This window comes from Cervus elaphus, chromosome 14 (genome assembly GCF_910594005.1).
Source record: "Cervus elaphus chromosome 14, mCerEla1.1, whole genome shotgun sequence".
NCBI lineage: Eukaryota > Metazoa > Chordata > Mammalia > Artiodactyla > Cervidae > Cervus > Cervus elaphus.
In genome coordinates this window covers 55,515,291-55,539,927 of record NC_057828.1, presented here as the reverse complement: position 1 = coordinate 55,539,927, position 24,637 = coordinate 55,515,291, and the positions used below count along the sequence as shown (strand labels likewise).

The window sequence follows — 24,637 nt, the reverse complement described above, 5'->3', positions numbered from 1 at the left end:
CAACCTTAGTCCTTGGTTGTCTTAGACCTGAGTGGTCAGAGAGAATGTTCTCTGATGTCTTATACTTTCATGACCTGGAGAAGAACCTCTTCTGTATGAGAAAGGGGATCCTCAATGGTTCAAGCTACTGTAAACCATAAACATGAAGTCGGCTTCATTTTACTCCTTATTTCAAGGCTTCTTCTGCCTTGCCTTAACCATGCCAGGTTATGTTCCAACATCAAGGAGCGGTGCATCTTTGGTGACTAAGGGTTCTGGTGGGAAAGGCTTCTGTGTGAAAGCCTTTCTGGAACTTTGGAACTTTGCTATTGTGTTCTTGAGATACAGAAAGTAAGCAACTTTTGAACCAAAGTCCTCCTGGGGAAAGCCATGGGTGCTTTGACTGTTGTTGGTGCACTGTCTCTCTCTCTCCTGGAGGAAGTGGTGCTGCCAGCGCCCTGCCAGGGTTGCAGCCAGATCCCCAGTGGAAGTATCCAAAATGCTGGCTGGAGATGTTGCTGCGTCTCACAAGTTAGCAGCTTTGTGATCAGCAGATGGGATAGCAGGATAAAGACACAGCACCCTCGGAAACAGCTGTTGTAACCATGGGAGAAGTATTTCTCCTTGCCTTTTCCCCTTTCCAGAGAACTGCCCTTGGGGGTCGGGACAGGGGACTAGTGACTCTCTGCACAGAATAGGCCTGGTTTGGCAAAGATGAAGCACCCGGACCATTTCTGTGTTGCCGGAGTGCCATGGAGGATGGATGGCATTTTCCCTCTCTTCTCTTCTTGATCTTTGGATTTTATTGCTGGCTTTGCCTTCTCCTGTTCTGTTCTGGTTCTTCCTGGGCTGTGGGCACGAAGAGGTTACAGCGGCCGAGAGCCTCTGGGCTGAGTTAGCACTTCCCTCTGCATCCACAAACCTCTCCAAGTAACGGGCATGGAAAGGGGGTGGCGGGCTGCGCAGGGGGAAGGCCGGCTGCCGTAGGGGGACCAGGCTCCTTAACCACGTCTCACTCCCCTCCCCACAGCTCGGCGAGGAGCGGGACGAGGAAGGGAACAGCATCCGTCTGGAGTGAAGGATGAGCCGCGGGCACGTCGGTGGTCCAGAGCTGCAGAGTGCCCGCGCTGCGCCCGCCTCCCGCGCGCTCCGCGTCTGCGTCTGGCCGCCCCGGGGCGCGCGGACCCGGGACAGCGGTGCTCGAGCTGCGGGAGGACGGAGACCGCGGCCGGAGCCGCAGGAGCCGCGGGCCTGCGAAGCCGGGTCCCCGGGGAGCCCGGGGCAGCCTCGCTCGCGCTCTCCCTCCTGGCAGGAGCCGCCGCGGAGCCGGCCGCGCGTTTCCTGCAGCAGCCGGCGCTGGGACGCGGCTGGGGCCGAGCGGCTCCTCGGACCCGGCCTCTGCCAGGACTCAGTCACTCAGACCCCGGCCCAGAGGAGGCAACTCCTGCGGAGGGAAAACTTAGATTCTGCTTTCGCATCTAACTCCTTTCGCTGTGCAAGCTTTGCGGAACCCCAGAGGGTGTCATTTTGCACTTGACCGGTATTTGAGAAAAACTGCAGGGACTCGGCGTCGAGAGGAAGAACCTGGTAAACTTTGGGGGCGGGGATATTTTCTTGGAAGTGACGAGTCGCCTCCGACCTGCAGTTCTGGGCCAGTGACGTCATCCTCGGCTCAGCCGCTCTGAAGGGTCAGGACGCAGCCACGGGACCAACAGCAAAGACCCCAGGAGAGCCATGGAATCCACGCTGGCAACATCCAGTTCCGCAGCCGGCCCAGTCACCTTCTCCCACGTCTTTGGGCAGCAGTGCCAACTTATGGAGGCAGGTAGGAAGCGTGTCCTGGGGGCAATGGGCGCTCTCCAGGGACCCCAGGGCTGGAGGCCCATGTGCCTCTCATCTGTGCCGAGCTGTAATTTGGAATGTGAGGTTCAGTTAGCTAGTGACGTGCTTGCCAGGCATGTCCACTTTAAAGTTTCTAGGACGTGCCAGGGGACTGGATTGCTGCCTGGACAGGGCAAGTGAGGCACCCTTTGGTCTCACCACCTCTTTTCTTTGTGGCTACCTGGAGGATGTGAGAGGGTGCGTCAGGAGGGGTCTGATGACACAGGGGCTGTGGTAACATTTGGGGGCAGCAGCCAGTCCTAGACGATATAGTTGCCTTTCTGTCCTCTTGCCTCTCTGCTGCTAAGAGTGGTGGTTAAGCCATGGCATTCCCAGCGCCACTGGAGTAGCTTAGGTACTCCTAAGAGGGTCTGCCCCGAGCAGTGTCTCCCAGCCCTGGGCTCCGCTGTGGGCATTCCTCACTAGCCTTGGCTCTTCCATAGAAACCTCACCTTTCTTGCAGAATGGAAAACTTGGTGTGGGCTGCAGCCTTACCCTGAGCCAGCCATCTTGCTAGTTTGTGCAGTCGGCTGCAAAGAAAACTGGAGTTGGGGGAATAGCTTGGTGCGAATGGTCAGTGTGGTGGAACCCACAGGCTGGTGCTTGATCCATGATTTCGATTACGTTGGAGCCGTAAGACAAAGGATGCCTGCTTTCTCAGAGTTCATTCCTGCTGTTGGGGAAAGGGCCATGTGTTTCCTCAGTGGTTTCCTGGGTCTGAAAGTGTTAATCGTGCATTTGTGCTGTGAACCTCTGGAAGGTGGTGAGGAGAGCACTGCATTTAGGAGTCTGGGGGCTTGAGCTGGTGTCGGTGGTGGCACAGCCTTGGAAAACAGCAGACCCTACCCCTACTCCCCTCACTTGAGAATCCGTCTCCAGCTGCAAAACAAGAGAATTGGACTTCACCTGCCTGGTCCCTCCAGGCCTCAGATTCTGTGAACTCAGAGGAACCCAGTGCAATGGAGAAAGCAAACTTGAACGGTGTTCAAGGATGGGATGTATTTTCATAAGGTGGAGCCTCATGAACTCAGTGAATGAGGGCTCTGAGGTGGACTGCCTGGCTTTGAGTCCCAGCTTCACCTGTTACAAGCTGTGTGACCTCAGGCATGTTACTTAGCTTCTCTGTGCCTGTTAAGTGGGGATATTAGGCACTGCCTCATAGAGTCATTGCAGAGATTCAACATGTTAATACGTACATGGAAAGCCTTAGGACTGTGCCTGGTGCCTAGCCGGCACAGTTTTAGTGTCAAGTGTTTTTAGTGTTTCTAGGAGGCGTGGGGGCTTCCCAGGTGGCGCTAGTGGTAAGGAGCCCACCTGCCAATGCAGGAGATGTAAGAGACTTGGGTTTGATCCCTGGGTCAGGACTATCCCCTGGAAAGAAGCCATGGCAACCTACTTCAGTATTCTTGCCTGGAGAATCCCATGACAGAGGAGCCTGGTGGGCGACAGTCCATAGGATTGAAAAGAGTTGGACACTACTGAAGCCCCCTAGCACACACAGGAGGCATGGGGGGCTCTGGGCAGGCATCCTTCCAGGGCCTAGTCAAGGCATATCTGTTTGCTGAGAGCATAGCTGCCCATGGTTGTAGAAGATCAAAGCACTGATCACCACTCCCACCCCACGGCAGTTTAATTCTGGTTTGTCTCCCACTCTATATACTCAAGGAATATTTGACCTGCAATAGCTTAAGTGCCTTTACTGCTGTTACACATAAGAAGGAGGACTTGAGGTTTTCCTGAAGTTTCACACATCTTTCTACTTCTCTGGAGTTACTGTGGGAAGGCAGATGATAGATTTCTAGAAGACAGCGCTGTCCCCTGTGGCTTTATCCTCTAAGCTTTTGGAGGCCTCCAAGCCTAAATCAGGTCATGGAATTCTCTGTCTCCTTAAAAGAAATCCTTTACGTCAAGCGAGCAGTGCAACATGGAATAATAATGACCAGCAGTCTCAAGGGAGAGCTCTCTCCCTGAAGACAGGCAAGGAGGAATAATTAACCTCCAATTTAAAAGCCCTCACTCAGTTAGGTGAAGGGGGTTGAGAGCAAACACTTTTCAAGCAAGGCATTTGTAGTCCAGTAGGTATCACAAATGAGATATTAAATGAATGTGAAAATGATTCCATGACCTCACAGGGACTCTGTTCGTCACATCTGTTCCCGAGTGAGACACACGTATTCACTGAGTACCTACTACGTGCTTTCTCTGCACAAGGCCAGGAACCACCGAGTCCGAAGAGTAAGTTACAGCCTTTATGCAAGTAGGTGATGATCTGGTTAGTGGTAAATGTAAAAGTGTATTGAAGAAAAGAGAATTATATAGATTGTGACTTTTAAATGGTTCTGTTTCTGAACAAACATTCCTATATATTTTACATAAGCTCTCTTAATTTTCAAAAATCTTAACCAGGTCATGGGAAAGGGCTCAGGCCTGAGAATGTGGCTCAGACACCTGCTTTCTTCCTGGCACTTCTGATGCTACACGGTGTCCTGGTTTTCTCATATCCTACACCACTGCACCATACACACGTCTTTGTTGCCTCAGGAAGCATTTACAGTGGATCTGAGAGTCCTAGGAAGAACAGAATTCCCACTGTGTGTCCAGATCCATTGCACCTGCTCATAGTAGGGAAGATCACACCTGCCTCCTCTTCATGGCCACCTTGCAGGGAGATGCACATTTCCTACTTAATGGGTGAAGTTTAGATGTTGGCAAAGGTGGGATTTAAACCTTAGTCAGCCCACCCCAAAGCCTGTACCCCCAAAAGGCAATCCCATGGCTTCTGCAAAGAGTTTTTTGTTTTTTTTTTTTAAACTATGTATTTCTGAAGGATTTGGAGGAGAGAGCAGCATTTTGAATCTTTCATGGGCTTCGATGCTGTTGCTCACCCTTTCCCCTCTCCATGATCCCTCACCCCACTTCAGAATGGGTCATACTATGACATTCTCTTCTCTTTCTAACCCCCAACTCAAATTTCTTCCCCTTTCCTTTGGCCCTAATATGGTAGGTGAGATGTTAATCTGGCCAGGCAAGAATGACTGATGGGGCCACCATTCTCCAGTCTTCCTGCCTGACCTTCTTCAGGTGGGAGCCTGAGGCCACATACCCATTAACTGACCTCACAGTATCCTGCATCACTCTGGCTTCCAGCTATTTCTTGCATTTTACTGAGGATATTGGGAGACACCCTGGGGGGATGGACTGTATAGACTCAAGCTGGTGTACTGCTGGTCTCTGTAGCTGAATAACTCCTTTATATCCTCTCCTTGGACTGCTTCCCAGGTGACGCAGTGGTAAAGAATCTGCCTGCTGATGCAGGAGACACAAGAAATGCAGGTTTGATCCCTGAGTCGGAAAGATCCCTGGAGAAGGAAATGGTAACCCACTCCAGTATTCTGGTCAGGAAAAGACAGGGGAGCCTGGTGGCCTACAGTCCATGTGTGCGTGCCAAGTCACTTCAGTCGAATCCGACTCTTTGTGACCGTATGTACTTGTGGCCTGCCTGGCTCCTCTGTCCATGGGATTCTCCATGCAAGAATACTGGAGTGGGTTGCCATGCCCTTCTCCAGGCCTATAGTCCATGGGGTTGCAAAGTGTTGGACATGGCTAAGCACGAGCACACACGTCCTTGGACCCCAAAATGTTTGACCAAGGTGCCACTCTGACCCTGGCGTTCGGTCCTGTCTCTGCTGAGGGCTCTTGACTCATCCCTCAGCCTAACATTCTGTTGTTTGGGGGACTCCAGCTTTCAGGCCAGGGCTTCTGGGGTCTTTATATCTTGTGGAACTTGCTAAGCTGCCTTTGTGTCATCCTGGTTGATTTCCTACCTGTCCCATTTGGGTGGAAAGCATTTCCACAGAGTCACTGTGCTTGACCAGAAGGATTAAAGTCATTCTGTCCAATATGTCCTGCTGACACTGCAGGAATCCAGGCCCAGCTCAAGGAGGAGGGTGGATGGGAGGAGAGGGCAAGAAGGTGACAAGACCTGATCACCTGGATGCTGCTGTTCTGCATACCTCTGAATTGCAGCTCAGAAGTCACTCACAAGGTTCCCTATTTGCACCATCAGTTCTGGATCAGCCCCCAGCTCCTTACCATGCAGAAACTCAAAATAAATGCAAGTCATGTCTGTCTGTCTGTCTGACAAGTCAGGTCAGTACCTGGAGCCAGGGTCTGGTCATCTTTTGACTTTACTGCCTTGTTCGCCCTGAAGGCTGTCAGCTGAGCCACCTTTCCTGCCTTTTGAACAGTATAGGAATCCTTCTAGGTATATAACCTATATGTACTTGGAAGCCACTTGCCATAGTTGTAACCAAGAGAAGAGAGAACTAGGTTTATGGCATCTACTGTGAGGTGAGCATGTTGGTGGTTTTGCAAAAATCAAACAGATAAACATGAGCCAAGAGGAGAATCTTGTTTCCTGTCTTTTCATCCGTGAGTGTGGGAACACAGCTTTCAGGTTTCCTTTTAGATCCCCAAGGGGTGGTCGTCTAGGACCTGCCTGGCTGTTTCTCCTGTGTGAATAGTATGTTTTGACATTTGCAAGGAAGAATTACCATAGTGACTACTGGCAATTGAGTATAACTATAGCAGATACTTATTGGGTGCTTATTCTGGGATGGTCATTATGCTAAGTGCCTACATTGTATCTAGTTTCATCCTTGTCACATCCTCATAAGGCACATGAAATCATCCCCATTTTATAGATGAGGAAGCTAAGGCCCATAAAGGAAAGGAAAGGAAAGTTAGTGGTTGATCCAGGATTCAAATTCAAGGCATCTGGATCCCAAGTATCTACTCTTTCCTGTTCTTCTATCCAGACTCTGTCAAATTTCCCAGCTCCCCCAGGAATTTATCGCCAGAAATGCTTGTTGAACATCCATGCCAGAAAACGTTTGCTGAATGAATGTGGAGTCTGCAGTAACCAGAGGTACCTAAGATAAATACTCTCCATCTTCTAGGAGTTTGTAGCTTAAAGTGGGAGTGACCTATGTCTTCTGTGTTTTCACAATACTATTCATAGTGTGTTGTGTTGTGATTCCTGTTCATCAGTGCCTTCTTTATTAGACCCTCAGCTTCCTGAGGTTAGGAAATCTCATCTTGGTTGCCTTGGAGTCCTCCAGACCTCAGATGGTGTTTTCAACAGGAAGGCATTGACAGGTCTGTTTTAAGTCAAATCCTTTTATAGGATGGCTGTCATCCCTGTGAGAAGCTGTTAGCACAATAAAATGGTGTTTGTGGAATCTGGCAGAGCAAAACCATGGTTATGGTCACTCTCCTTCTCAAGACTGATTCTTCATAGCCCTCAAGTGAGCTTGTGGAATCAAGGGCGGTGGGGAAAGCAGTTTATCCCAATAGTCACGTGGGCTGATCAAGTTGAGTACTTTAAAAAAATAATTTTGTTTATTTTTGGCTGTACGGGGTCTTCATTGCTGCGCGTGTCTAGTTGGAGTGAGTGGCGGCCGCTCTATAATTGCAGTGTGGGCTTCTCATTGTGGCGGCTTCTCTTCTTGCAGAGTACAGGCTCTAGGGCATGTGGGCTTTGGTGTTTACAGCTCCCAGGCTCTGGAACACAGGCTCAGTAGTTGTGACACGGGCTTAGTTGCTCTGAGGCATGTGGAATCTTTGCAGATCAGAGATCAGAGATGTGTATTCTGCAATGGTTGGCAGATTCGTTACCACACAGCCAACAGGGAAGCCCTCAAGTTGAATACTTTCGGGGGGCAGTCCTAAGATGGTGGAGGAATAGGATGGGGAGACCACTTTCTCCCCCACAAATTCATCGAAAGAACGTTTGAATGCTGAGCAAATTCCACAAAACAACTTTGAATGCTGGCAGAGGACATCAGGTGTCCAGAAAAGCAGCCCATTGTCTTCAAAAGGAGGTGGGACAAAATATAAAAGATAAAAAGAGAGACAAAAGAGTTAGGGACGGAGATCCATCCCGGGAAGGGAGTCTAAAAGTCTTAAAAGAGGAGAAGTTTTCAAACACCAGGAAACCCTCTCACCGGCGGGTCTGTGGGGAGACTGGGAATCTCGGAGGGCAACATAACTGGGAGGAAAAATAAATAAATAAAACCCACAGATTACGTGCCTAACGGCAACTCCCAGCAAAGAAGTACCCCAGATGCTCACATCTGCCACCAGCAAGCGGGGGCTGAACGGGAGGAGCGGGCTGCATTGCTTAGGGAAAGGACCGGGCCTGAATGCCCTGAGGGCAATCTGAGGGAGCTAAGGTGAGATAGCAGCCAGAACTGTGGGATAGCCAGAGAGAGAGGGAAAAAAAGAAAAAAAGGTTGGATGCTTTCAACTCCAGGCTCTTCAAGGGAAAGCAGTCTATTGCTGGGCATAGTGCACAAAAGAGGTGGCATCTGCCACTCACTGTCTTCCTCCAGCATCTCCTCTGTGCCTAACCTTCTGTCTTCAGTTTAAAGATAGGGTTTTCTCAGCATCCTGGTGATCTCTTTAGGGTACCAGTACTGTCAGTGACACCCCTGGATAGTACCTTGACCTCAGGAGTTCCCACCAATGGTGCTTGTTTGAGAAGAAAGCAACAGGGGTGAGCTGGTCCTTACATGCTTGGAATAAGCAGCCTGTATAAGAGCCCCAGCCTTTGAGCAGCATGGTCTTCCCACCGTTGTTATATCAGAAGCAGAGCTTGGTCTCTAATTGGTCTATTTCTTCAGAGACTTACTCATCAGAGGCAGGGACACGTGGTTGTAAGATCTCAATTGTTTGGGTTCAAAACTCAGTTTTGTTGTTCACTAGCTGTGTGACTTTAGGCAAGTACCTTAATCTCTCTGTGCTCTGATTTCCTCATCTGTAAAATGAAGATAATTGTTTACTTCATAGGCTGTGGGGCCTGACAGTGAGTTCATATGTGTGATGTGCTTACCACCATGCCGGGCACTGAAGGCATTATGTATAAACATCTGCTGTCTATCTTAGCTCAGGTTGTCGTAACAAAATGCCATAGACTCGGTGACTTAAGCAAAAATCATTTTCTTCTTATAGTTCTGGAGACTGAGGAGTCCAAGATGAGGGTGCCAGCAGGTCTGATGTCTGGTGAGGGTCCTCTTCTGGGTTTGCAGACAGCTGTCTTCTCATTGTGTCCTCACATGGCTGAGAGTAGAGAGAGAGCAGGCTCTCCTATCTCTTCTCAGGAGGGTGCTAATCCATTCACAATGGCTCCACCCTCAGGACCTCATCACTCCCCGAGACTCACCATCACCAACAGGTGAATTTGGAGAGGACACAGTTCACAACACTGTCATTACTGCTGTTTCTTATTAGCACATCTGCTGTTACTGAGACAAAGTTTATAATTAAAGCAGTCCTTATGATCATGTCTTTCAGACTCGTAAAAAGCTCCTACTTCTCCCCTTGGCTAATCATTACAGTTAAAACACACACACACACACATACACATACACACAAACACACACAGAATAATGACTCTTTCTTTGACTCCTAAGGTCAGGAAGCAACAGTCTATGAGAACTTCCACCCACCATCACAAAAACGTATTTGTTTACAAAAGGTCTCATTGGACCCAAAGTACCTGGGGCAGTTCCTATCTCTCTTTCTGATATAATTATCGACAGTATCTACATTCATTCTCTAGCATGTCCTCATTCACATGATAAAGTATAGGGTCAGCCTTAATAAGGGGCAGCTGAATAAATAAAATTCAAATATTAGTTGAAATATGGAGTATCTGATCTTGGAGGAAGCCTTTTAAAGCTAAGAGACAGTCAGTGGAAGAAGCAGATGTTTGGTTTGGAAGTAGGGGCCAGACAAGTCAGGTGAGCTCGGCACCACTTCTCAGCGGTTCTGGGGAGCCATGCCCCCAGCTCTTATTCTCCAAGAGAAACCCGGAGTCCCGATGTTTCCATAAAACCTCCCAGTTCTTGACTGTGTATTACTAAATGAAAGACTGGATTCCAGAGGGTCAGACTCTGACAGCTGTGTCCTGTCCATGGGCCACCCTTGACAGTCTCTGCTTCAAGCCCTCCATTCTCATCCACAGGACTCCGATTCTGGTTCAGAAACTGCTTCCAGTGTGAGTGGTAGGCCTGCTGTATGCTGTCCCGTTCCCCTGCCTTTCCTGGAGTAAACTGAGAGGGGTAGATTGAGGCCCCAACTTCGGTCTATATTCTCTTGCATAGCTTCCTGGAGCCGAGGACTGTCCCAGGCCTGGGGACTTCAGAGCCCTTGTTTCTGAGATAGTCTTGGCATTGCAATAAATACACTTAACTTGAGCTATGATGTTTCCTCCCTCATCTTAGTCTTAGAACCTGGAGAAAATTTGAGAGCAGATAGAGAATAGAAACAAATAGACAGAACATAGTCTGGAGGGTCCAAGACACTCCAGTTTTTGATGTGCGGTTGTGCCAGTCTGGAGTGGGCATTTGGGAACTATCATGCAACCATTAGTGCACTGTCCCCAAGCAGCCCAGGTTGGGGCATCAGGGGGTGGAGCTGGCTCTCTGCTCTTGATGGTGGTGCAGAAGGACAAGAGGGGCCAAATCTAAGATTTGGTGAGTTCGTGGGCGTATCTGAGTAAGAAGGAAAATGGCCTTTTATAGGAAAATACATTAGAGACCCGTCTGTGCCCTCAAGTTTGCTCTTTAGAAAGTTCTGGAATTAAGTGACTGGTGGGTTTCTCATTGGAAGGTAGCTTGGGTGGGAAGAGCCCACCAAGGATGGGGCTGTTAAGGTGCTTTTTCTTGCCCAGGGCATACTTAGTTTTCAGACTTGATCTTGTTACTGGACCTGTTCTCATTAGGTCCTATGTGGTTACTTACTCCAGCTTCTGAAAAACTTAGAGTCAATTTTCCTCTTCAGTCCCAAATGCTCTAACAGATAAACTTTACATTGAGGGCAAAGCTTTTACCCAGACAAGCTTCCTCTTGTTGTTCAGTCACTCAGTCATGTCAGCTGTTTGCAACGCCATGAATGGCTGCATGCCAGGGTTCCCTGTCTTCACTAACTCCCAGAGTTTGGTCAAACTCATGTCCGTTGAGTCAATGACACTACTTAACCGTCTCATCCTCTGCTGTCCCCTTCTCCTCTTGCCCTCAATCTTTCCTAGCATCAGGGTCTTTTCCAGTGAGTTGATTCTTTGCATCAGGCGGCCAAAGCATTGGAGCTTCAGCTTCAGCATCAGTCTTCTAATGAATATTCAGGGTTGATTTCCTTTAGTATTGACTGGTTTGATCTCCACTGTCCCAGCTTCTTCTGCCCTTCTCCAAATGAAATGGAATGGCTGTAGGTGTAAAAAATCTGAAGGAAAAGCACATTCTTCTGTGAGGATCCTCCTCTGATGTGGCTGGTGGGTGAGTGAAGCCCCGCCCACAATAGGAATGGCCAGACAGCAAAAAGTGAGAAAGGTGTCCATACAGATCAGTGGGAAAGTGAAAGTCGCTCAGTCGTGTCTGACTCTTTGCGACCTCATGGACTATACAGTCCATGGAATTCTCCAGGCCAGAATGCTGGAGTGGGTAGCCTTTCCCTTCTCCAGGGGATCCTCCCAACCCCGGGATCGAACCCAGGTCTCCTGCATTGCAGGCAGATTCTTTACCAGCTGAGCCACAAGGGAAGCCCAAGAATACTGGAGTGGGCAGTCTATCCCTTCTCCAGCAGATCTACCTGACCCAGGAATCAAACAGGGGTCTTCTGCATTGCAGGTGGATTCTTTACCAACTGAGCTATCAGGGAAGTCAACAGGAAACCTCAAGGCAATAGCATTACTTGAAGTCTTAAAACCAACAATGTGATGTTTGGACTAGGGGAGATTGTAAAGGTCCCGCTGTGAAAGACTGTGAATGTGTAAAAATAATTTAACGATGATATACTAGGTTTTCCACCTTCCTATTCCTGCCTCCACCTGTTATAGTGGTGACATTTGGACCTTGACAAATAATCCATTTCTAGTTTTGTTATAGTCTTAAACCACATCATTCTTTTGAACATTGGCTCTTTTGACCAATTCCAATCTCATCTGTCTTTCTAAGGATGTACGGAATGAGCTAGATGAAACAGACACAGTCTTGGTTTTTTTCCCAGAAAGGTAAATGTGTTTTCATTGGTCCTTTATATTAACTGTCCTCCCTAGAGCCCTATTTACTTTTTGTTTTAATCTGTAGTGTCTAGTGTCAGCGCCATGAGAGGAGGGAGACCCAGCCTTGAACATCAAAGGGACCATCAGTCCAGTGGTCTCCCATCTAAGAAAGAAGACAAAGCCACGAGGATAGCCAAGTACCCAGGCTGGGCTCCACTTGCATTTCAGGACTTCTTAAAACTTGAAATCTTCTCTTCGATCTTCCTGAAGTCATTATCAGTTATCCCTAGTGAGGACAAGTTAGGACACTTGAAGAGAGGGCTGGTTAGGGAACCCAAGTGTAGGGAGCCGAGGGGAGGTTTTTTCCTCCCTGCTGGTCCAGGGATCTAGAGGGGTGATATGATACAGGAAGAGAGCCAATTCTGGGAGAGATGGTGGCTTGGCCTTGTTTCCTAGGTTAGAAGTGAATCTAAAAAGGAATTTACGCGGTGGGTTCTTCTGAATTTCTGCAGTGACCGCATCACTGGGAACCCCAGGGGAGACAGGACTCCAGAGTGTGGTCAGAGCTCCCCAGCTTTGGTCATAAGAAACATGTGGGCCACCCCTCAGGGCTCTGGGAGACCCAGGTGTCTACCAGGGAGCAGAAAGATCTGTTTGGGGACAAGGCAGGGCCTACCACCTGCTCAGTGCTCCATATGAAGCCTCCTGAGTGGAAGAACTGGGATTTGGTCTAGCCAGAGGAGTGGAGGCTGGGGAGACAGGGGCAGAGCTGGGACATGTCCTGGGATGCTAGAGGACACACACCATCATCAGCACAGAGGAAATCTGTAGCATAGAGACAGGTAGGAAAGGAAATAGTCCCCTAGAAAGAGAACCCTCATACCTCCTTCCAGCCTCCCATGGTCAGCACGCCCACTGCCAGTTCAGCAGTGGAATATTGACTAGAGAAAGCCAGGGTTTGAAGAGTTGCCTTCTAGAGACCAGGCCAGTGATAGATGAGATGATCGTAAGTGGTTGGGACCAGGAAGGACTATAGAGGAGTCTCCACAATTTTTAGTATCACTGTGTCTAGTGTTACTAAATTAGACGAATTGGATATAGATTTCTAGGTTGCCTTATTCTTCTCTCAGCATTTTGGGTATGACATTCTTCTGGCTTCTATTGTTGCTGTTGACCTATATTAATTTTGGAGCTGTTTCTCTTTAGGGTATCTGCCTTTTCTACGAATTCATTTTTAAAATATTTGTCCTGGAAGCTATGTAGTTTTACTACATGTCTGGCAATGGATCTAATTTTATTCATCCTGTTTGGGGTTTGTGCTTCTCAGATCTGAAGATTGATGTCTCAATTCTAGAAAATATTAAGCCATTTATTTCTTTGAACACTGATTCTCTCCCATTCTTTCTATCCTCCCAGCCTATCTTATAAAATACTGAGAGACCTGAGTTGAACTTCTCCATCTGTCCTTTTTCATATTTTCCATTTTTGTCTTTTGACTGCATTCTGGATAATGAATTAAACACTATCTTCCGGTTCATTAATTTTCTTTCTGGCTCTTCTAATCTTCAGCCTAATTGAGGCAATCAATTTTTCATTTAATGTCTTTCTTTTTTGGCTATGCCACGTGACTTGTGGGATCCTAGTTCTCCGACAAGGGGTGGAACCTGGTCTCCCTTTTCCAGTGGAAGCAGTGCCCACAGGGAATTCCCCGTTTATTGTCTCTCTTTTTCAAACTTCTCGAAGTTCTGTTTGAGTAGTTTTCAAATCTTCCTGGTACTCTTTTTTTTTTTTTTTTTTTAATTTTTTTATTAGTTGGAGGCTAATTACTTCACAACATTTCAGTGGGTTTTGTCATACATTGATATGAATCAGCCATAGATTTACACTTATTCCCCATCCCGATCCCCCCTCCCATCTCCCTCTCCACCCGATTCCTCTGGGTCTTCCCAGTGCACCAGGCCGGAGCACTTGTCTCATGCATCCCACCTCGGCTGGTGATCTGTTTCACCATAGATAGTATACATGCTGTTCTTTTGAAACATCCCACCCTCACCTTCTCCCACAGAGTTCAAAAGTCTGTTCTGTATTTCTGTGTCTCTTTTTCTGTTTTGCATATAGGGTTATCGTTACCATCTTTCTAAATTCCATATATATGTGTTAGTATGCTGTAATGTTCTTTATCTTTCTGGCTTACTTCACTCTGTATAAGGGGCTCCAGTTTCATCCATCTCATTAGGACTGGTTCAAATGAATTCTTTTTGACGGCTGAGTAAAATTCCATGGTGTATATGTACCACAGCTTCCTTATCCATTCATCTGCTGATGGGCATCTAGGTTGCTTCCATGTCCTGGCTATTATAAACAGTGCTGCGATGAACATTGGGGTGCATGTGTCTCTTTCAGATCTGGTTTCCTCAGTGTGTATGCCCAGAAGTGGTATTGCTGGGTCATATGGCAGTTCTATTTCCAGTTTTTTAAGGAATCTCCACACTGTTTTCCATAGTGGCTGTACTAGTTTGCATTCCCACCAACAGTGTAAGAGGGTTCCCTTTTCTCCACAGCCTCTCCAGCATTTATTGCTTGTAGACTTTTGGATAGCAGCCATCCTGACTGGTGTGTAATGGTACCTCATTGTGGTTTTGATTTGCATTTCTCTAATAATGAGTGATGTTGAGCACCTTTTCATGTGTTTGTTAGCCATCTGTATGTCTTCTTTGGAGAAATGTCTGTTTAGTTCTCTGTCCCATTTTTTGACTGGGTCATTTATTTTTCTGGAATTGAGCTGCAGGAGTTGCTTGTATATTTTTGAGATTAATCCTTTGTCTGTTTCTTCATTTGCTATCCTGGTACTCTTTTTAACAAAGTAATCTCTTGTCTTATTTGCTCTTGATTTTATCTTTAATATATTTAACCATTTAAAATCACATTTATCTGCTAAAGGAATTTGATAAATCCATTTCTGACATTCTTGAGTACAGTTCTTCTGTTTCTCTCTTGATTCGTGTCCAGAATAGCTTATGACCTCATGTGCTTTGTACATTTGGATTCTGAGCTCGTGTTTGGGGTTTACCAGGGAGATATCATATTATTGTAGGTAATATGAGTTTTTGAGCTGGGGATTTCCTCAATCCTCCCAGGTAGTATAAATTTAAACCCAAACCCATTTGAGGGCCATTTTGGGATAATGAGCAATTAAGAGATCACCCTCTGTCCCACCTCAGTCCAGGACTCAGATCCTGTTTCCCTTTGCTAGTGTGCAGGACCCTTATCCAAGTCCCCTCATTTCTCTAAGGCTTCCTGATGGTAGAGTCCTCTAAGACTGGCTTGTGAGGGTGTGTGTGTGTGTATGTGTGTGTTGTAGTTCTGACTCCTCTATCCGGTATAACCTGAGGCCGTGAGACCTCCCGCATGTGCCAGTGCAGCTCTAGCATCCACTTTACCAGACCAGCATGTGCCTCTGAGCAGCCCAGGTGTCAGCGCATGCCATCACTCTGGCTTTCAGTTTTGCATTTCTTTGTGGGTTTGTTGGGTGTATTCATTTCCTGTGGCTGCTGTGACAAATTACCACAGGCTCAGTGGCTTCAACAACACAAATTTATGCTCTCACCATTCTGGAAGCCAGGAGTCTGAAATCAGTGTCACTGGACTGAAATCAGGGTGTCACAGGGCTGAGCTCCCTCCACGCTCTAGGGCAGCAGTCCGCAGTCTTTCTTGGCACCAGGAACCGGTTTCATGGAGTCCAGGTTTTCCATGGACTGTAGGGTAGGGATGGTTTGGGGATGATTCTAGCACATTGCATTTATTGTGCATTTTATTTCTATTATTATCACATCAGTTCCACCTCAGATCATCAGGCATTAAATCCTGGAAGTTGGGGACCCCTGCTCTAGGGGAGAAGATATTCCTTGTCTCTTCCACAGTCCTGTGGCTGCTGACGTTCCTTGAAATCGTGGCCATATCACTCCCCTGTCTGCCTCCATGGGTACATCACTCCTTCTTTTCTCTGTGTGTGAGGTTTCTCTCTTTCTTTCGTTTGTAAGGACATTGGTGGGTGGCACTTAGGGCTCACCTAGATAATTCTGAATATTCCCTTATCCTAAGTTCCTTAACTTTATCACATCTGCAGAGAGCATCTCTCCAAATAACATTTATAAATTCTAGAGATCTTTTGGGGATCCGTTGTCAGTCTAAAGTGAAAGTGTTAGTCACTCAGTCATGCCCAACTCTTGGCGCCCCCATGGGCAGTAGCCTATCAGGCTCCTCTGTCCATGGGATTTTCCAGGGAGGAATACTGGAGTGAGTTGCCATTCCCTTTTCCAGGGTATCTTGCCAACTTAGGAATCAGACCCAGGTCTCCTGTATTTCAGGCAGATTCTTTACTGTCTGAGTTACCTGGCAGCCTACCCCAGTAGATTTCCCTGACTCTGAAAGCTGAACTTGGTGTTTATAAGGATGCTCATTATGTTTCCAAATGTTTTGCAGCATTTTTTTCTAGTCCGCCATATCTCCTGGAAAAGAAATACACCAAATCCTCTCAAGGCTGGAGAGAGAAATGCACACCTCGCTGTGGTGGCAGCTGCTCAGAGGCCAGCGGTTGAAGGTGTTAAGGTGTAGGTGTTGCCTTGTGCCAGGGGTGGCACTTCTCAAACCCTGTGGGACAAAAGGCTGGGCTTAGCACATACGCAGAGGACACTGTTCTCTGGAATAGTTGAACTGGCCTGAATTTCCCTGACCCACGGGTCCGCAAACTGTGAGCTGCAGACTGTTATCTCCTGTCAGATCAGCCATGGCATTAGATTAGAAATAAAGTGCATAGTGAATGTAATGCACTTGAATCATCGCAAACCCACCTCCCCCCAACCCCACCCCACCCTGGTCCTTGAGAAAACTCTTCCAGGAAACCAGTTCCTGGTGCTGATAAACTTGGAGACCGCTGCCCTGGCCCACCTCTCCCCAGTCTTCAGTATGCTTTGGCCCATTCTAGGCTTTGTGTCTTGGCTTTCTTGTCTGTGCGGCTGATCCTGGTTTCTGCTCCCTCCTGACCCTTAACATCTTCCATTCTGACAGCCAGTAACAGACCTTGAGTCTGTTCCTAATTACCCGCTTTGCTTCAGTGCCTGGACCAGATGTATGCCCTACAGCGTCTTGGGAACGCACCCCGTGAGTTCCACTCTGTGCCAGTCTGGCATCACCAAAACCAGCGCTGGGCAAGACCAAAGCTGAGCATTACTGCAGAGTACGTCTCCTCTGCAGCTAGCGGTGTCCCACCCACAGGAGAGAGCCGAATGCATTCCTGAAAATTCCCTCCTGATGCAGATCTCATTCCTAGGGACCGTCAGGCAAACTGACCAAAAGTGTATGTGATGCTGCTTGTGACTGTTTGGAAGACTTACCAGCTTGTGTGAAGACCATTGCAAAGCAAAACACGCATCTTCTTAGGTGATGACTGGAGTAGTTATTGTGTGTGGGGGGCTTCCTGGCTCCATTAACTCAGAGGGCAGAAATGTCCTGTGTGGGTCGTTTTTGTTCCTACCTCTCTTGAAGTTGTGTTTCTATCCTAAGTTTGTGGCTGAAACATTGAAGAAAAATGTTTTTCATGAGTGGAATTCCCCCGAGAGGTCATCTCTTTCATGAAATGGACCACAGGGCACCCCCTCTGGGCTGGAGGTGCATTTCTTGTCTCTCCCACCAGTGTTAGTGGTCAGTTGGCTATGTCTCCCCGCACTGAGATTGACTGACCCCTGTGGAACGCTCCTGGGAGCTGTGCCCGGAGTTTGGCAGGGTAGGGTCTAGGGCTTAAGTTCAGTATTACACCAACAGGCACTGGCAGAGAAGACCCCTACCCGGGGTTCCAGGCTCAGCCCTGGCACAAGCAGTGGCAGAATTTGAGGCAAGCCTTCTGAAGGATGTGTGTTGGTGTGCCTCTGTGTATGTGTGTGTGTGGGGGGGGGCATGTGTGTTGGGGAGTCAGAGGTTTCTGGAATGACGTAGGCTGACATCAACCTGTGTCCCTGCTGCCCTCAGGTCCAGGCTCTCCTCTCTGGGAGGAGATGCTAAAGATAACCAGTTCCCAGAGGCACTGGTGTTGTGTCTTCATCCAGAAGCCCTTTCACAAGCAATCCAAAGTTTTGGTGGTCTCATCCAGTTTCTGTGATTGTGATTTTCATTCTGTCTGCCCTCGGATGGATAAGAGGCTTGTGCAGGCTTCCTGATGGGAGGGATTGGCTGTGGGGAAAACTGGGTCTGGCATCACTGACTCAATGGAAATGAGTTTGAGCAAATTCTGGGAGATGTTGAAGGACAGGGAAGCCTGGTGGGCTGCCGTCCATGGGGTCACAAAGAGTCAGACACGACTCAACGACTGCAAAACAATATCCAGTTTCGGGGCTTCCCTGGTGGTTCAGCAGTGAAGAGTTTGCCTGCAATGCAGGAGATGCAGATTCAATCCCTGGGTCAGGAAGATCCCCTGGAGGAGGAAATGGCTACCCAATCCTGTATTCTTGCCTAGGAAATCCCATGGTCAAAGGAGCCTGGCAGGCTACAGACCATGGTGTCACAAAGAGTCGGACACGACTGAGTGACTAAGCACATACATCCAGTTTCACAGTATTTTCTCAGAAGCAAAGATGACTCGGTTTGGCAGCCATCAGGTTGAATTGTGGGGGAAGCTTAATCTTCCAATGAGAAGTTTCTGAGTGGAGTTGGGAGTATTTTCTCCAATGGTGACAGTTTTTTTATTTAGATGGTAGTTTGAGTGCTCAAACTGAGTGAGATGATAAGATTGTGTAGTTCATTGCGAAAAAGATTGTGCGCACCCTCAATGAGAGTTGATTCTCTAGAAGATTCTTTGGGATCTGAAGAAAGCAATGTCCATAAGCAAATTTATAACACAGATTCGCAGTAACGAAAGTAGAAGGAATAGAAGACCGGGCAAAGAGCCTCTGCTCTCAGCTGACCTGCCGAAATTGAATAATTTAGATGAAAGAAAGCCCCAGGCGCATTTTAGCAGCTGGTAAATTTTTTTGCTTGAGACAGAGTTTCTGGACTTTGTTTTTATATGAAGACATAGTTTATTTTTAGGCCTATCAGGGAGGCAGTCAGGTGAGGAGTTGAGAAAGCTGGACTGCTAGGGAAATACAGCCCCCATCGTCATGTTATCCTGTGGCCTAGAAAGACTCTCCTGCCTGCTCTAGCATGAAGGACCGGTCAGTTGCCTTTGAGGGTAGTGTGAAAGGTCACGAGAAAGTTGGAGGTTTTCAAAGGAGGACACGCCTTCTTGCACAGAGCCTGTTGCTATAAGCCCACATGTAACCCTTTGGCTGAGAAAGCTCCAGCTGAAACAACTCACTCCCCTGGATACTAAGTGTTCATTAAAAATTCCAGTTTGTCAGGTGGCACCACCCTGGTTGTCCCCAATTTGAACAAAAGTCCCTTTGTGACCGCTAGCACTTGGGAATAGACCTTGGAGCCACATGCAGGCCAGAAGACAGCCAGGGGAGAATCACAGCATTTCTTAGTTGGTCACTGATAAAAGATCTCAGCACAACCCAAGCAGAACATCTGTTCTTCTCTCGTTTCTTAGTCGACTCAAGACTTGTGAGGCCTGCACATCGCTTTCAAGGGTCATGAATTTCTCCAGTGGTGAAACATCCCTAGTCAGGATGCTGAACCATAGAATTTGTTGTGTTTGCAGAAATCTGTCATGGCAGGACCTGTGCTCACCCCCAAACAGTGTAATGACAAGAGTTGCTAAGGACTTAGGTGAGCAGAACATAAAAGAAATGCTAGTTTTTCAAGGCCAAAGAGAGAAGGGACAAGGCCACTGCTTGGGCTGCCTCCTTGAACTTGTACTTCTGGATCTTCTGATCTGTAGACAGATGAAATCAACAGATATATAACAGGTGCCTTACCTGCTCATATGATCTCATATGCTTTTATGAGATCTCTCCATGGATGAAAAGATGGGCACTTGGGTGGAGTGTAGGCATAAAAGTTACTTATGCAAATGCTAGGTGAGCAAGAATCCTAGCATTCTGCCTTGAGTTGTGAGGTTGGTTGACACATCATTTAGTTGTACTGGTTTCTTGATGACAACAAAATATGTGTCTGCAAGGAAGAATACAGTCCAGGCAACATGCAGGTAATTTCAACTAATGGCTCTTTGTTTGGGTGTCTCTCCCTCCTGGGATGCCTGATGATAAAGTATCTGTAAATCTGAAAAAGTCTATGTGCTGCTTTCTGGGGCAGGAGGAAAAGGAGGGGTGTTAAGTTTTTCCTCTCCTGACAGGTGAGGAGAGAGAGAGCTGAGTCTATCCTTGGAGGATGGAAAGATTATGAACGAGGGAGAATCTTCCTGGGTCTGTTCTAGCTCAGTCAGGTTCTTTCCCCCTAAATGGTCTTCTTGCACCCTGCTTTATTATTGCCCACCTGTTCCTCCACCCACATTTTCTTCAGAGAATCTCAAATCAATATTCAGTACTTGGGCTTATTCAGGATAAAATGTCTTTCTTGGCTTCTCATGATTAAAGCCTGGTTTGAAAATGTAGTGGAACTAATTAAGCATTTATGAGAGGAAGAGAATAGTTCTGTCAGTCTTATGGAAAGATTCAGTCTGAGCTCTACCCTGTGAGAATAAGAGAGGATGGAAATCATGGGGGTAGGAATATCGAAGGAAGAGCAGAGACAGCTGTGGACCCTGTTTTCTGGTTTGGCTCTATGGAAGTCATTTCAAATGTTGAGGCGTGTGGAGCCCTCACTTAAACCCAGATGATGGTTGTGAGTTAGGATAGCTGGACATTGGACTAGCCACTTTAAATGGGTGCTAATTCCCACCCAATGTCTGGGGACTTTTCAATAATGAGAAAAGATTATAATCCTTCCTTGATCTCAGTTACAAAATAGAAATAGAGACACAGATGTAGAGGACTAAATGTGTGGATACCAGGGTAGGGGGAAAGGGAGAGGGGTGGGATGGATGGGGAGATTGGAATTGATGTATATAAACTGCTATGTATAAAATAGATAACGAGTGAACCTACTGTATATAGCTCAGGGAACTCGACTCAGTGCTCTGTATTGACCTAAATGGGAAGGAAATCCAAAAAAATAGGGGATGTGTGTATACATATAGCTGAGTCACTCTGCTGTATGGCAAAAACTAACACAACATTGTAAAACAGCTATCCTCCAATAACAATTTAGGAAAATTATAGTCCTTCCTGGCTGACTCAGAAGTGTTAGAGTTCTCTTATTTCTGCAACCAAAGGAGAACATTGCTTCTCTTGAGAGCTGTAGTGATTTTGACACTTTGAAAATCTCATTTTAGAATCCATCCCATGACATCCATCACTCTGTAGGCCCGGGCAGAAGCATTTTGAGTAGAAAGCTATGTCCTCAGAAAACTTGTAAGACATGATACTGATCTGAAAAAGGGGAAGAAATTACACATGAAGATGATTGTCATGAATTAGGATTGGGTTCCGGCCCTTGGAGTCCCTTGAAGGTGATTCCATAAGAGTATAGTGAAGGAGGAGAATGAAAGATCTGGCTCTGTGGGAGAGGGCGAGGGTGGGATGATTTGGGAGAATGGCATTGAAACACGTATATTATCATATGTGAGATGGATCGCCAGTCCAGGTTCGATGCATGATACAGGGTGCTTGGGGCTGGTGCACTGGGATGACCCAGAGGGATGGGATGGGGAGGGAAGGGGGAGGGGGGTTCAGGATGGGGAACACATGTCCATCTGTGGCGAATTCATGTCAATGTATGGCAAAACCATTGTAAAGTAATTAGCCTCCAATGAAAATAAATAAATTTATTTTTTTAAAAAGTAAATACTAAGAAAACTAAGATCTTGGCATCCATCCCCATCACTTCATGGCAAAAGAGGGAGAAGAGGTGGAAGTAGTGAAAAATTTCCTCATCTTGCGGACGGTGACTGCAGCCATGAACTCAGAAGATGTTTGCTTCTTGACAGGAAAGCTATGACAAACCCAGACAGTGTGTTGAAAAGCAGAGGCATTACTCTGCTGACAAAGGTCCATATAGTCAAAGCTATAGTCTTCCCAGTGGTCATGTACGGTAGTGAGAGCTGGACCATAAAGAAGGTGGTGCATCAAAGAATTGATGCGTTTGAACTGTGGTGCTGGAGAAGACTCCCGAGAGTGTCTTGGACAGCAAGGAGATCAAACCAGTCAATCTTAAGGGAAATCAACCCTGAATGCTCACTGGGAGGACTGATGCTGAAGCTGAAACTCCAATATTTTGGTCATCTGATGCGAACAGCTGACTCGTTGGAAAAGTCTCTGATGCTGGGAGAGATTGAGGGCAGAAGGAAAAGAGGGTGTCAGAGGATGAGATGGCTGGATGGCATCCCCGATGCAATGGACGTGAACTTGGGCACACCTCAGGAAGTGGTGAGGGACAGAAAGGCCTGGCAGACTCTAGTCCGTGAGGTCGCAAAGAGTCGGACATGACTGGGCAGCTGAACAACAACAACATGGACTTTATTTGGTGTCAGATCTGAGTTCAAACCTTGCTCTGCTATTTATCCGTAAACAGTGTGACTTCAGACAGGTTATTTCTCCTCCGTTGTTATTATTTTAAATCTCTCTGAACCACAGCTTTTTGTGTAAAGTGTTCTCTATAAGGTAGGAGCAATAGGGAATATAAAACCTGGTGGAAAGTGTTCGAGGACCGTGAACCTGGAGTAGCACAAAGACCACTGTCACCAACCAAAGGCAAGCTTCGAGCGGAGGGCTCAGAGCACCTGGCTTTTCCTGTGTGGCCCCCACTGCCCAGCACACAGGTGGAGTCCAATTTTTGGTGAGTGCCTAGTACCTCAATTCTCAGGTCAAAAGAGAATTTCACTCTTCCTCTCAGGCCTGAGTGCAGTTTCTCATCGAAACTCATTTATCTGGGTCACTTTGGTGGCTGCAGAGTTGGTGATTTGTCCAGTTTGTATGGGAGCACACGCTTGAAAAAGACCATTGGAAACTGTCAATTGACAGGATGAAAAGTGTCATTTCATGTCTTTCTGTCACCTCAACTACTAGGACCAGAGTCAGGGCTGAATTCCTTCTCCTTGCCAATCTGAAAGGAGAGGCTAAGACTAGGTCCATGGGGTTGCCTCTTGTCTCAAGGGGGAAGTGAAGATGTGCATTGAAGAAATAATCACATGATCAAATTGATGAAGGGCTGATGGTGTTTTCACATCTGTGGCAATGAAATCCTGTCCAAGACAAACTCTATCATCCCATTCAAGATTTACCTACCAGCTGGACCTAAGAGAGAAACCAAAGGAGGGCCTGGCTGGCTCTAGGAGTTGTGTGCTTAGAGGGTCTGAAAAGCATTGACTTAAAATGGATTTGGAACTCCCCCTTGCCATCCCACTCATCATGGGAGTGCTGAGGTGAGAGTATTGAAATCTCTCATGCTCATGGCAGCACTGTTCACAGTGGCCAAGATATGGAAGCAACCTCAATATCCATCAACAGATGAGTGGATAAAGAAGATGTGGTATATGTATGAATGACAACGGGACATTACTCAGCTATAAAAGAAAGAATGACATAATGCCATTTGCAGCCACATGGATGGACCTAGAGATTGTCACAGGGAGTGAAGTAAGTAAGAAAGAGAAAGACAGATGCCATATGATATCACTTATATGTGGAATCTAAAATATGACAGAATGAACGTGTCTATGAAACAGAAACAGACTCATAGATAGAGGATAGAGACTTGTGGTTGCCAAGGGGGGATGGAGAACAAGGGAGGAAGGAATTGAGAGTTTGGGATTAGCGAATTGCAAACTATGGTATATAGGATGGATAAACCACAAGGTCCTGTTTAGTAGAGGGAAATATATTCGATATCCTGTGATAAACCATAAAGGAAAAGACTATGAAAAAGAATGTATGTACAACTGAATCACTTCGCTGGATGGCAGAAATGAACATTGTAAATCAACTATACTTCAATAAAAATTTTTTTAAAAAGCATCTAAGTTTTCCCCCAGGACAAGGTGTTACAAGGTGTCCAGATGAGATACAAGTTCTTGTCCTTGATGACTCAGGTACACAAGCATTGGAAATAGTGGGCAGATTTTAACAAGGGAGAGGGAGAAGCTATCAATCATAAAAACTTAAGAAGTGCTCTGTGTGGCCCCTCTCTGGTCAGGCAGAGAAGACTTGTGAGAGGTGGGTCTTGACATGGATATTTCTGGACACCTTGTACTGTGGACTTATTCTCTGTGCGTAGGACTTCCAAGACCCCCACGGTCCACGATGGAGCTCAAGGCAGGCAGCAGTGGGATGCTCCCCAAAGCTGTCCTGTAGATGGAGCAGGGTATGGTTAGATCATCGGAGAGCTCTGGGCCATGCCAGGTCAGGAATTGATTGTGGCTACACCAATCACCCCAAGAGCTTCTTCTTTTCCAGTGAGGCATCTCTTATGTACTTGTATATCATGCTGGTTTTCTTCTGATCTCTCGGGAGATGACAGCTACTGCTCTTCATAGCTGTGCTCTCAGGTCTCCTCTTGGCTAGGACTTCTTAAGCTTTTCCAGTTTAAGCCTGTCTTTGGCCAATCAAGAGAACGTGGAGGTCATGCTCCTTTTTGGAGTGGTTTTTTGACTTGAATCTTTCACGGTCACTGGGAGGTTGTTGAAAATGCAGACTCACAGCCCTATCCCAGATAGTCTGATTATTGGGG

The 24,637-nt window shown here is 47.0% G+C and overlaps 1 protein-coding gene across 2 annotated transcripts in view; it reads left to right on the top strand.

Moving 5' to 3' along the window:
- Positions 1-1,576: 1,576 nt before the first annotated feature.
- KAZN (kazrin, periplakin interacting protein) overlaps positions 1,577-24,637 on the top strand; it is a 1,279,571-nt gene continuing 1,256,510 nt past the window's right edge. For both annotated transcript variants that reach the window (XM_043922881.1, XM_043922880.1), the window contains exon 1: positions 1,577-1,804. In XM_043922881.1, coding sequence (XP_043778816.1) covers positions 1,714-1,804 — 91 coding nt within the window. In that variant the 5' untranslated portion in view covers positions 1,577-1,713. The remainder of the gene's footprint in view (positions 1,805-24,637) is intronic.